Below are 14216 nucleotides of genomic sequence, written 5' to 3' on the forward strand. Positions count from 1 at the left end.
TCAGGTTTGCACATGAGTGATAGATGTCAGTTAGGAGAAACTTCTGGTCTCAGTGGGGAGTGATTTGGGGGGAAATTGGGCAGGTTTCTGCCTCACGCTATTTCAACTCATCACAGCGTGCTTTATTTATTTGAAATGACCACCCGTGATGGCAGATACATTCATATTCTAACTTAAGTATAAAAGGCACATTCCACAGTTATATATAATAAGCAGCATGGGTATTTTTAGATGGTCCTATCAACTGTGTTTATCAAGTGTGTTAGCATACATAATTTCTCTTTAATAAACATTGGTTTCTTAATATGAGCACCTGTTTTGAATTCAAATGGTTCCTAATTCTGTTAATGAGGCCCTGCCTCCTTAAAATCCAAGTGATGATTTTATAAAAATGAAATGAAATATTTGTGCCAGTTATATCCCCATTTATGAGAGTATGTTTCACATAAAACCAGTCCCGGATGGGTTTCGGGGGCATGTATCCCATTTCAGAAGGCCCTGTGCCTGGAAGGGCCCCACGCTGGGATGTAATGTTCTGTTGCTATCTTGAAATTCTTCATTTTTTAACAAGGGGCCCCACGTTTTCATTTTGCCCTGAAGCCTGCAAATTCTGCAGCCGGTCCTGCGAGATGCACCATCAAAAAAGAAACCCATGTTCTGTGGTCACATACTTTGGGAGCTACTGCCTGTCCCTGCTCTCGAAGCTTCACTGCACACACCTGTTGCGATAGAGACTCTGGAAGGTCCTAACTTCCTTTAACTCAGCGTTTCCCAAATTTCTCTGGCCACACAACTTTGTTTTAAGACCTTTATTTCTGCCATAGGTACTTTTTTTTTTTTAATATTTATTTTTGAGAGAGACAGAGTGCAAGTGGGGGAGGGGCAGAGAGAGAGGGAGACACAGAATCCGAAGCAGGCTCCAGGCTCCGAGCTGTCAGCGCAGAGCCTGACACGGGGCTTGAGCTCACGAGCTGTGAGATCATGACCTGAGCCGAAATTAAGTCAGACTATTAACCCACTGAGCCACCCAGGCTCCCCGCTGTTGTACTTTTAAAAAGCCAGTGATGTAGCCAAGGTGGCCTAATAGTATATTTTCTGGAACTGAGGGGAAAGCCATGTACCCTTTTATTTATTTTAAATGTTGATTTCTTTTTGAGTGAGACAGAGCACAAGCAGGGGAGGGGCAGAGCAAGAGGGAGACACAGGATCGGAAGCAGGCTCCAGGTTCTGAGCTGTCAGCACAGAGCCTGACGCGGGGCTCGAACCCACGAACTGCGAGATCATGACCTGAGCCGAAGTCGGACGCTTAACCGACTGAGCCACCCAGGCGCCCCCCATGAACTCTTTTAAAACATGTCTCCAGTCCATCCTAGAATGTTAATTCCTTAAATCTGAGCAATTTCCCATGAAGCAGAACTGCCCCCAAACTTCCTCAAAACAATGGTAATCTGGCTTTTATGATCTTTGGAGAGCGACAGTTTTAGTCTTCCTTAATCAAACTGGAGATATTCGGAAATTTTGGCTCTGAATTCTGTATTTCGAATGTTTTCGCTCATTCACAGGGAATTTTTAGAGTATGCTCTTCAGGCGTAGAATCAAATTATATTTTCGTCCAACGCTGTATTGCAAACTCTGATTTTGTTTAAACATTTCAGAAATGGGGCACCTGGGGGTGGCTCAGTCGGTTGAGCGTCTGACTTTGGCTTGAGTCATGGATCTTGCAATTCGTGAGTTCAAGCCCCATATCGGGCTCGCTGCTGTCAGCACGGAGCCTGCTTCAGATCCTCTGTCCCTCTCTCTCTCCGCCACTCCCCTGCTTGTGCTCTCTCAAAAATAAATAAAACATTTTTAAAAGTTTTTTCAGAAACACTCCCGTGTATCGCTCCGATACTCTGCCTTGCTTCTGGGACAAATAGCACCCCACAGGCGCCCTGAAGGTGGTTTTGCACTGTGGTTTCTCCAGATGCTCTTGGGGGCCCAGAAATAGGGAACACATCATGCCAAGGGTCCAGATGCAATGTCAGTGACGCGTTTTGCCCATTGGCAGAGTGAGTCTTAAAATCATGAGCGGCTTATGCGTTCTACATTGAAATATCCCAGGAGGAATTGAAAATAATGCTTCGGCCCGCCTCATTACTGATCTGTAGAACACATTATAAATCACAGAGGTCGCGTAGAAGCTGTCCTTTCTTCTGCTCTGCACACAGATCTGGTGTACGTTTTGGCCAGCAGCACAAATCACGTATGTGCATCCGTTCTCTTGTGCCCCACCAGATTATAATCCCTTCTGGGCATGCTGGCTTCAAGTAATATGGCCAACCGTCTCTTCTTCCCCCCTCTGAAAATGGCACAACCAGTGGGCTCGGATGCAAATGGTATGGCAACATACCGTGGGGGTTTGGCACTTGTTCCGGAACGGAGTGCTAAAGCGCCGATTTCAGTCTTATGCACAGGGAAATGAGGGTTCTTGGAGACTTTTCCCAGTCTGTCCCCAAAGAGCAAGGACTTAACAACGCTTGTTTGCTTATCGCTATGCAAACTTTGCCAACTTTCTGAGTTCTGTATATCACGTGTCAAGTTTATTCCCTTAGCCGTGTTAGATAACGATGGATGTCTCCAAAGTTCGTAAAATGGTAAAACTGAGAACGATTATGGGATGAGCGAAATGGGTGCAGGTGATTGAGAGGCACATGTGTTTCATTATAAAATAAAGAAGCCAGGGGGATGAAAAGTACAGCTCAGGGACTCGAGTCAGTAATATTGCAGTGACGTCTGGCAACGAGGCTCGTCGTGGTGAACACGGCATCACACGTACACCTGTCGAACCACCATGTTGTGCACCTGAAACCAATGTGACATGGTGTGTCAATTGTACTTCCATGATAAAAATTCAAAAGCTATTGCAATTTAGGAGCTCAGAGAATATTACAAAATATTGGGGCGCCTGGGTGGCTCAGTCGGTTGGGCGTCTGACTTCGGCTCAGGTCACGATCTCGCGGTCTGTGAGTTCGAGCCCCGCATCGGGCTCGGTGCTGATGGCTCAGAGCCTGGAGCCTGCTTCGGATTCTGCGTCTCCCTCTCTCTCTGACCCTCCCCCGTTCATGCTCTCTCTCTGTCTCAAAAATAAATAAACATTAAAAAAAAATTTGTTGAATAAAATATTAAAAGTGCTTTGCGAACGTTCTGTTGTTAGCTTTCCTGCCCAAATCAGACCTTCGTCGTCTTAGCCATGAAATCTCCACCCAGTGTCAGGAAGTGATGATTATTATCTTACTGACTTACATCATTAGTTCTCTATGTGTGTCTTCATGTCCCCGATTAGTTTTGAGGTTAAGGATGAAGACTGCCCCATGGGTGATTTGGAGACCGTGGCTGTTCATCAATTCATTGATGATGAAGAGGACTGCCTGTCACCAGTTAATTGACCTTTTCCGGTGTTTCTTCGCAGCCCTTTGTCATACATGACATGGAGACACTGTGCATGGCCGAGAAGACTCTGGTGGCCAAGTTGGTGGCCAACGGCATCCAGAACAAGGAAGCAGAAGTCCGCATCTTCCACTGCTGCCAGTGCACGTCCGTGGAGACGGTCACGGAGCTCACGGAGTTCGCCAAGTCCATCCCTGGCTTTGCAAACTTGGACTTGAACGACCAAGTCACTTTGCTGAAATATGGAGTTTATGAGGCCATATTTGCGATGCTGTCTTCTGTGATGAATAAAGACGGGATGCTGGTGGCATATGGAAATGGTTTTATAACTCGTGAATTCCTAAAGAGCCTAAGGAAACCGTTTTGTGATATCATGGAACCTAAGTTTGACTTTGCGATGAAGTTCAACGCGTTGGAGCTGGACGACAGTGATATTTCCCTTTTTGTGGCTGCTATAATTTGCTGTGGAGGTAAGTCGTTGACTGAACCTGGTGCCATGTCACCTGCAGCCTCCCGATCTGGAGAACAGCCGTAACTGTGGTACGCGCGGGAGTCGGGCACGTGGAGCGTGTGCTGGCAGGTGGGAGGGCATCCGAGCCCCTGCATCACCCCTGACAAGACTTGAGTGAGAATTACACCCTATCGTGTCATATTACAGCATACGTTAACATATGCAAATAAGTAGGGGCGCCTGGGGGGCTCATCGGACGTCAGCTCAGGTCATGATCTCGCAGTTCGTGGGTTTGAGCCCCGCGTCGGGCTCTGCGCTGATGGCTCAGAGCCTGGAGCCTGCTTTAGATTCTGTGTCTCCCTCTCTCTGCCCTTCTCCCATTCACTTGCTCTCTCTCTCTCTCTCTCTCTCTCTCTGTCTCAAAAATAAATAAACATCAAAAAAATTTTTTTAATTAAAAAAATACACAAATACCTATTTGTGCGTTATATAAACATGTCCTATTCATAATTATAATGCTATATACATAAGTCTATTTCTAATTATAATCGTATCAAATATATATTAGGTATAATGGCGATATAATTTGACCTAACGTATCTCATATCTAATGCATCTTAGAATTATGTTATACTATACGGTGTATAATATTACTATTATATGATTCTATTATTACAGGATTATGTCCATATTACCGACAGTATTGTACAGAGTGCCATATAGATGTTAGCACAGTTTTGTTCACTGTTGGTATATTTATCCTATTTCATAGTGAAAATCATTAGTAGCTAACTGGCAGATTGCAGTTTGCTTTGCCAAGGACATGGATCCCACGGAAGGGAATCTGGGCTTTCGCCGGCTCTGCGGCTCCCAGAATCTTGGCTCCCCGTCGTGTTCCTTTAAATAACCCTGTCCTGGTATAAGAAGGTCCTCCCTGCACTGTAAACTCGGCTGACCTTACCCAGCCTTGGGGGAGACCGATGGGGCGACCGCCCCCTCACGCTGCCACATGCTCTTCCATCCCCCCGGGTGTGCGCGCACGCAGAGTTGAGGCTGGCCACGACCGCCCAGACTCCGGCAGCCCGGCGAGGCCTGCCCCTGTTCCCATCCGTCTGCACACAGTCAGGTGGAGGGAGTCCTCGCGCTCTGGCGAAGCGTGTGAAGTTGCAAAACGGTTGTACGTAATCTACCGCCGTCCTTGGGGTGCTCGAGATGGAGAGAAGCAATGCACAACTATTTATATGTAGGGTGACCACAGTCCTCCAAAGGAAATGACAATCCTAGATCAAGCCTGTATATACAGAAAAGTGGTGAGGTATCCGTTAAACCCATATGATACATGAAACCTTTGTTTTTGAAAATCTGTCTAAAAAGTTAATAATTATAGGGGCGCCTGGGTGGCTTAGTCAGTTGAGCGTCTGACTTCGGCTCAGGCCATGATCTCACGGCCTGTGAGTTCGGGCCCCACGTCGGGCTCTGAGCTGACAGCTCGGAGCCCGGAGCCTGCTTCGGATTCTGTGTCTCCCTCTCTCTCTGCCCCTAACCCACTCGCATCCTGTCTCTGTGTCTCTCAAAAAAAAAATAAATAAACATTAAAAAAAATAAAAAATAAAGTTCATAATCATAATAGTGTTACAACCAAAAAAATAAAACCACCCACATCCTTAGCAACCCTTTAAAAAATCCTAGCTAAGGAGCAGGGCTTTAAAGGGAGCACTGCCTGTGGGGACAGCGGTGGGGGCGGGGTACTTTCTGGAGCAAAGGCAGGACACGTGGTCTCAGACCTGCCCAGGAAGTCTGGTGCTGAGGTTGCACTACCCCAGGGAAGGCACCCGCTGTGAGTGTTGACCCTTCCCGCGCAGATCTCAGATCTCGCCTCTCTGGCTTCGGGCAGCATCGTGTCCAGCTGGCGTCTGCCCTCCTACTCACATCTCACTCTACTTCCTATTTGGCTGAATCATGTCGGAAGACTCCTGTCTACACTGCAAAACCCCCTCTGAAACAATCACCACTCCTGAAATAGTGGCGGAAAACCTGAAAGCGAATATCTAGTTTTCACTCAGGAAGAATTTCATTTCATCTTATGCAGCATTGGTTGTTTCCATCATCATCAGAATGTATAGTTCTAATGTTCTGGGGTTCTTCTCCTGACCAGTGGTGATCAGGTAAATACATAAGGAAAGGGCCACGCTCTGAGGGAGCTGGTCGAGTTAAGGCCGTATAAATATTTAGGGCCGAGTATCTGTCCTGTCTGCCCCTACTAGGCCCAGTAACGTTGTCTTCCAGCTGAGTCATTATCGAAAGGCAGGCAGTAGAAGAAAGAAGGGTCAGGGACGCCTGGGCGGCTCAGTGGGTTAGCCATCTGACTCCGGCTCAGGTCATGATCTCATAGTCCATGAGTTTGAGCCCTGCATCAGGCTCTGTGCTAACAGCTGGAGCCTGGGGCCTGTTTTGGATTCTGTGTCTCCCCCTCTCTCTGTGCCCCTCCCCTGCTCACACACTCGCGCGCTCTCTCTCTCTCTCTCAAAAATAAATAAACATTACAAAAATTAAAAAAAGAAAGAAAGAAAGGTCATACAAGGGGCGCCCGGGCGGCTCAGTCGGTTGAGCCTCCGACTTTGGCTCAGGTCATGATCTCACAGCTCGTGAGTTTCAGCCCCACGTTGGGCTCTGTGCTGACAGCTCGGAACCTGGATCCTGTTTCAGATTCTGTGTCTCCCTCTCTCTCTGCCCCTCCCCCGCTTGTGCTCTGTCTCTCAAAAATGAATAAATGTAAAAAAAAAAAAAAATTTAGAAAGGTCACACAAAATAAGGAGGTTTGCTTTCCCACACTGATAAATAGTTACAAGGCGCTAACGCTGTGACGATCCCAACCACCTCTTCTTTCTTTCGAGGATAGATCGGCCGGGCCTTCTCAACGTGGGACACATTGAAAAAATGCAGGAGGGCATCGTGCACGTGCTCAAACTTCACCTGCAGAGCAACCATCCAGACAACATCTTCCTCTTCCCAAAGCTCCTGCAAAAAATGGCAGACCTCCGGCAGCTGGTCACCGAACACGCGCAGCTCGTACAGGTCATCAAGAAGACGGAGTCTGATGCCGCCCTGCACCCGCTGCTGCAGGAAATCTACCGGGACATGTACTGACGGCTGCGAAGCGAACGGCAAAGCGCGCGGCTCTCCGAGGGTCTTTCCGAGGCGACAGCCCTACTACGCGAGAAGCGGGAGCCATGCCCACTTTGCACAAATTCCTCCGTTCTCACCTTAGAGAAGGGGACGAAAGCTCTGGTAACCGGAACCCTAGTCCGCATTTCTCTCTCTCTCTCTCTTTTTCTTTCACACCAGGACTTCTCAGAGCGTGCCCAGTACTGAAAAGCTGGTGACAAGTGGCTAAGATGCAGTTCTTGGGAAGTCAAGGGGAGTGATGCGCAGCGGTCTGGCTTTGACTCACCGGTGTTAGTGCAGATTTCTTCATGTCGCGTTAGCAATTTACTGTCGGATTGACTGGTGACCTCGACATACGTGGTCGGCCTCCTCTTTTCCCCCCCTTTTGACTCTTGTGCTCCTGTATCGTTTTGAAAACTAATCGGCACTTTTTAACTTTTATGATCCTGTAAATCTAGAGGAACCCAAAGGTTAGGTATGTAAAAAGCGGTAAAATATTTATTGGGAAGGTGTTAATTCTGTGTCCCGCGTTTGAGGAAAGACAGCATGCTGGTTTTTAATCGGAGGATTTAAAGTTTCCGAGATATGCCTGATAAGCCATCGGGATGCAGCGGCCGGTTGGTTTTCGCTGTCTTTGTGGTTGTAGCTAGTGCGCAGCAAAGGCCCGTTTCCAGGTTTGTGTGGAAGATCCCGGGAAGCCACGTCCCGAGACCGCCCCTGGGCTTGACGGCCTGCCCGTTTCGAGCTGGCGTCTGTGGGCAGCAGGAGCAACACAAAAAGAAAGTATGTCAGGCTCTCTGTTCCTCTGACCTCTGTTTCCAAACCTGAACCGACCGAGTCAGGTTGTCTGGGGGCCACGAAAGCGTTTTCAGGAGCAAACTGACAAACGGTCTGTCGATGTTCCTCTGAGCCCCGTGTGTCAAGGCAGCTCCTTGGTCTTTTCCTGTGTCACTTTTTCAAATGGGCAGCTTTATTTTTTTAACCCTTGGTGAGAGCAGCTGCTCCCGAGAGTGGAGAAAATGAGGCAGACACGGGCCAGGGCAGGGGTGGTGGGGGGCACCTGGAGAGTGAGGGGGGCAGGCACAGAGTCCTTCGTGTGGTAGCTTTCCCAACACCTAAAATACTTATTTCAGCCTTAAAGGTCATTTCTCAACCTCGGTCTGGTTAGGAAAGCAGTGTTGATCGTGGTTTTTGTCCAGAACATATGGACCCGGAAACACGCTCTCTTTCTGTCCACCATGGAAGGTGAGCGTCCCATGGGAGGGTGGGCGGCAGTCCCCGCCCTCCAAGCCAGGCCGGGCTGAGCCTGCCAGGGCTGAGGCTTCCGGTGGGGGGCGGGGACACCGGCCACCTCTCCTCCCAGCAGCACTTAGGACCTGGTTGTGCCCTCAGCGCCCCTCCCCCTCTGTCTTTAGAAAGTGTGGCTCTAGCGGGTCGATGCTATTTGCTGTCGGAAGAATGATCAGGATTGAAATTGATCAAGTTCCCAAGACCGGCACCCCGGGAATGCAGCCACAGAGAGGGCAGCTGAGGTTTCAGCTGGAAAAGGCAAACACTACAACGGGCACGTCCTTTTCAGAATTAAACGTGAGTGGTACTTTTCACTTTTCACTTTGTGGCAAGATCCAATTAAAGGATCTGTTGGAAGCAAGTAAAAGTATTTCCACATATGGATGACACCAGTCAAGAGGTCATCCGAAATCAGAAGGGAGCTCAGCTTTGAGTCAGAGGCGCGTCCGCGTCCTGCCCTAGGACGGGGCTCCCTGGATCTGTGGGGCCGAAGGGCCGTGGCTTGTCCACAGGTTCAGGGACAGAGGCTACATTCCGATGCCAGGTCCTTGCTGCCTCTGTTGACCACTGGCCTCTCTCCTGAGGTGCCCCAGATAGACGCTGTTCGCAGACGTGGCCTCGGAAAGTGAGCCTCGAGACCCAGGCTTTCAGAAGAGTCGCTCACACCGTCTCTATTTTCATGAAACTTATTTTTGAAAGCTCCTTATTTCATGCATCCTGTGGCGACAGGCTGACAAAGCCACAGGTCCTGCGTTCCTAGCGTTGGCGAGCGTTTGGCACTCTCGGGGCCCAGCTCGACTCCCAGCCACGTTCCCGGTGAAGCCACAGAGGAGGCCGCGGAGACCTCAGCTCGAAAGCCACTTGAACTCGTTCACGTTTATCACACATTCGTTTTAAATAAGAGTCACTCATCGCCACTCACTATTTTGGGTCACCTATTGAAAAGTTTCTCAGACCACTGACAGTCAGATGGACAAACTGGTCACCAGTTCAAAATACTGTAGCATTTCCAGTAGGGGCTCTTTAAACTGCATGCAGTGCCTGCGGGGTTTCAGTTGACGTCACCGTGAAGTTCAGTAGATGGGACACAACAGGTTCAAGAAGCCTCAAGCCAGAGCCCGGAGCCCTTCCTCTCCTGGTGGACTGGCCCACGGGGCGGCTCCCCTCTTCACCGAGCCACAAATGCCAGACGCCCGGGAGACCACAGGATTACGGACGGCCTTTGCAGGGCTGACAAGGATGAACCCTGAGCCCGGGAGCCAGCCGGACCTCTCCGCCCGATTCCCCCAGCGTCCCTCCTCTTCTGCCTCCTCGGCAGGTCCGGCCGGGCGTCCCACGCGCTGAATTCTGCCCCTGCCACCCTGAGGGCTGCACGCGCCCGCGGCCGTTTCGGCGAGGCCCAGCATCATCAAAAGCAGGGTGCTGGCCACTGCATCAGCACGCGGGGGAATCGCCAGAGTGCCAGGGAGCTGCTCCGCCCTTCCCGCCTTGCTCGAGTTTCCCTGCAGCCTTCCTCAGACTCTTGGACGCGACGCGTTGAGAGCATCTTCCTGAAGAGTACGATACGTCTACACGAGTAAGAACGTGAAGTCCAGGAGAAGAAACGTGGTGCCAGGGCGTTCCAGAATGCCCGCAAGAGCTGTCCCTGTGGCCGAGGGATTCCTTCCGTTTTCAAAGCAAGAACGTTTCTTTCCGGGTTTGGGATGCATTTCCTACTCTGGGCCGTCCAGGACTCTAAGGAAACGAGCAGCCTCAAGGGCCGTGTGGCGGTCCCCGAGACCGGGCAGCACCCCACGATCTGAGCAGAAGCTCGAGGCACAAGTACAATCCTTGGTTTAACGTCTGATGAGAAGTAAACTGTCCGTTCAGCCGCCACTGTTTCCCCAAATCCACAGCGTAGCAGCTACCTCAATGAGCTACATCAAAAGGCACTGTTAAAATTAAGGTGCACAAAGCGCGTGGGGTCCTTCTGAAGCATCTGGAGTCAGGCGCACCTTTCTTTGCTTGACTGCGCACAGAGAGATGGAAGGTTATAGCTTTCTGAAGGCACTCTTGTTGTTTAAAGGGAGCCTCGGAGATACACGTGTGCAGAAGTTGCTGCCCCGTTTAGTGGGACAGAGTTTGAGCGTAACCCGGGTCTAGGAGACATGACAAAGGTCACTGCCTGCATTGACCTGCCCCGCCGAGGGCCTCCCCTCCGCCTGAGCCTGCTGGCTGCCTAAGCCTGTCAGACGAGGGTGGGAGGAGGTGCCTCCGAGCAAACCTAGCTGGGCCGTGACTTTCCAAGGGCTCACCCCTGGTAGGTGCACCTGTGGCCCTGTGCTGACTCTGGGTCTTCCCTGCCTCTTGCTCCCTTCTTCAAACCACAGTGGCACCAAGCACATTTGATACTTAGCCACTGGATACATGATGGTTTCCTTGTGTTGACCCAGTGGCCACACCTGTCTTTGCAATGTCTTACGAACTTGTGTTTAAATAGGGGGTGCACAGTTTCAACCAAGTCCGGTGCTCTCAAGACCGACTGGGCCACTAGCCTGGCCCTACGTGGGGTGCTTCCGGGGAAGCAGGGAAAGCCAGCCACCTTCAAAGTGCCTCTTCCCCGTGTGACCTTTCAAAGCTCGGCTCCCGCTAGGAAAACATGCCCAGCGCTCATGGCCCACCACCTACGGCGTGGACCTTTACCGCCCTCAAAGCAGGCTCCTGCAGCCTCCAGCTCCCAGCCTCTTGAGGGGCTCAGCGGAGATCATCCCAGGTTCAAGTGGAAACATCTGGGCTCGGGGCGAGGGCCGCCTGGCCTCGTGCGTCTTTGGCCTCGGGTGCAGCAAGCACACTTCACCTCCTACGGGCACTTCCAACAGGCAGGGTGGCCTGACCCCGTCCTCCCCTGCAGGTGTTCCTGGAGGGGTCACCTGCTTAACGCTTTTAAGTTCATGGCAGTGATGTCAATTCAGGATGGCAGGGACATTCGACTGTCTGTGCACGTCACAGACCGAGATCGGTGCCACCAGCTGAGGGCTATTAAGAAGCGTCCGAGGAAATTTTTTCCACGTAGCCAGTCTTCACCGCACTGGCACTGCCCGGCACTCGGCAGCCCCAAAGCCAGGCTCTCTGTATTTGTTCTCCTTTTTTAAAAGTGGCCCGGCTTCTCCTAACTCTTGGTCCAAGCTGATTTATGGGGCTCCCCTGCCATTTTTTTTTTTTAATGTCTTTTATTTATTTTGAGAGAGAGAACGTGTGGAAGCAGGGGAGGGGCAGAGAGGGAGGGAGAGACAAAGAATCCCAAGCAGGCCCCATGTCAGCTCAGAGCCCGATGCTGGGCTCGAACTGATGAACTGTGAGATCTTGACCTGAGCCGAAATCAAAAGCCAGACGCTTAATCAACTGAGCCACCCAGGCGCCCCTCCACTGCCGCTTTAATAGGGTTCAGGAAAATGGTCATCGACCCCCAGCCTGCCAAACACACCAGAGTAAGAATTAAAGCAGTGAATTTGGTCAGACTCGGGGTATGGGAGGTCCATTGCATCATTGCATTTCTCTGGAAACCACAAGGCAAACCAGAACGCGTTACTGAAAGTTTTATAAGAGGAAAAAAAAAAAAAAAAAAAAGACAATCTTCATGCTTTAGTTTAAAGAATTACACAATTCTTTCCATTGTGCTGTTTTCGTGGAATGCGGCAGGGTGTCTTAAGCTTCAGTTTGGTGGGGTGGGTTGAGGCTCGTAAAAAAGCTGTGGCCGTGGCCCGCGTGTCAGGACAACGGGCGAGAGGCTGCTGGCCGGGGTCACTTGCACGGCCCTCGGCCAGCTGGGGCCCTGGGGCGGTCTTCTCACCTCTAGAGCGGGGCTCCCAGTGGACCACTTGCCTCTCCACATTTCAGTCTGAACCAACAGAAGTGCCACCGTTTCCCACCCACCTCAGGAAAGGGGGGACCACACCCTGTGGCCCAGCTGGCATGCAAACAGCCACGCCCTGTCGGAACGCCGCAGAAGAGCGCAGACCAAGCTGCATCCACGTTCCGCGTCTCACCTTGACTGGAGCGACCGAAAACATCAAGGACCCCGGTGGCCCCGTAGCTGTTAAATGCCTCATTTGCAAAAGCAAACAAACAAACAAACAACTGAGAAACAATTTTTTTTTTTTTTTAACATCAGAGATAATATTAAGACCTGGGTCAGATTTTTCCATTTAAAATGTTTGCTAGTTTAGGTCAAGTGTGAAAGGCTTCCCCACCACGTGCTTCTCCAGAGAAGGGAATGTACCAGCCTCCTCCTCCTCCCTCACCCTTCTCTCACCCAGCAACCAAACTTCATTTAATACGATCAACTGCAGTATCGCGCCAACCAGGGCAGGGACACGCCCTCCACCCTGAGCCCTGCCTCCGAGGGCACGAGGGGAGCCCCAAAGTGGGGGCACGCGGGCCACTGAGTCTCCTGGCCCAGACGGGGTCCCCCGGCCTCCGCGTGGCCTCTTCAAGCAGGGAGATCACGCTCCAGGCCCAGAAGACAAGTGCGTGACCAATCTTTTCAGAGTAAAATCGTTCACTTTCGGAAAATATCTTCTCTTTTAAAAAGCACAGATGGCCTGTTCCTGTTTTCAGGCCTCATAAAAAACGTACCTCACGAAAGATGAATACCACTCAGTACCCTTTTCAGTAAGATTACGGTATTTGTGTTTGAGTATCGTTATTTTTTCTACACTGTACGGGAAAAAGAACCATATTGATAGCTATATCTTAAATACTGTGATTCAAGTTTTTTAAAAATCTAGTATAAATACCTTACTAACTTATAATCATGCGTTTAATGACAGAGATTTGGGATCTTTTGAAATCAGTATTAGTTGACATACTCTTAGCAGCCTGGCTCTTGAACCCTACTGGAAGCACAAAGGAAGCCGGAACAGAACAGCTGAAATACAATTGCACACGCACACTCACACCGCCGGTCCTCTCTCCCGAGCCACTCGGAACTTACTTCCCGCGTCAATCCGTTCCCTTCGTCTTACCCCCACATGCGTGAAGCACAAGCCAGCGGACCTTCACTGTCTCTACAAGCAAGGCTGCGCGAGACCCAGGCCACAGGTCACTTACTCCTCACAGCAGTGCCTGCCGAAGACCTGAACTAATCCTGTGCAGTAAGTAGCTGTCTGTTCTTCAGGGAATTATTACCTGTGGGTTTTTACCAAAGAACTTGGGCAATCTGAAATATTCTGATGGAACGTGTGCGCCGGCTGCTTCCCTGGCAGTGCCCACATGGGCCAGCCCGAAGCATAAACAGAAACCACAGCCCCCACGGCACTCCGTGTCGTTTTCAGTGCCTTGGCAAAGCTTCGTGGTGCGTATCCCCCGCCCCTGGGATCCACAGGGCCGTTGTACTGAAAGCCGAGGGGGAGGGTGACCCACGCACATCAGCACATCAGATGGGTGCAGATTTCCAAAGCAAGACTGAGCTTGGTTTCTTGGTGTGTTTATCGTTACCATTTTTAGGTGCCTTATATTCCCCAAGTATTCAGGGGCGGACAGACCCCTTGTTGTAATACTAGACAGGAGTGGTTCCAAAGCAGACCTTTTAGAGCAGGTTCTGGTGTCCTCTCTGGCTCTGGGTGGAGCATGCAGGGCCTCAGGGAGCAGGGGTGTGCAGAGAAAAGCAGAGGTTATCTTCCTAGTCACGTTAACGGATAGTGGTTCCAAGGAATTAGAAAATGGCTATAAAATAACTTTAATTTCTAAAAATCTTTGGTCCTCTTCTTTTTTTCCTGCTAGGAGATTGAACTGATCACATATATTGATTTATATCCTGAGTTTGTGGGAACGTACAGGTTTGGAATGTCCTACTGTAAGACTGATGAATGTAAGGAGTTCATTTCAGGGTACAGCGTTGCCTTAA

General features: G+C 50.3%; 1 protein-coding gene across 3 annotated transcripts in view; it reads left to right on the top strand.

Moving 5' to 3' along the window:
• PPARA (peroxisome proliferator activated receptor alpha) overlaps positions 1-8688 on the top strand; it is a 76599-nt gene extending 67911 nt beyond the window's left edge. For all 3 annotated transcript variants that reach the window (XM_053199523.1, XM_053199521.1, XM_053199522.1), the window contains exons 7-8: positions 3449-3896; positions 6777-8688. In XM_053199523.1, coding sequence (XP_053055498.1) covers positions 3449-3896; positions 6777-7024 — 696 coding nt within the window. In that variant the 3' untranslated portion in view covers positions 7025-8688. The remainder of the gene's footprint in view (positions 1-3448; positions 3897-6776) is intronic.
• The last annotated feature ends 5528 nt before the right edge of the window (positions 8689-14216 follow it).

This window comes from Acinonyx jubatus, chromosome B4, assembly GCF_027475565.1.
Source record: "Acinonyx jubatus isolate Ajub_Pintada_27869175 chromosome B4, VMU_Ajub_asm_v1.0, whole genome shotgun sequence".
In the NCBI taxonomy this organism is placed as follows: Eukaryota; Metazoa; Chordata; class Mammalia; order Carnivora; family Felidae; genus Acinonyx; species Acinonyx jubatus.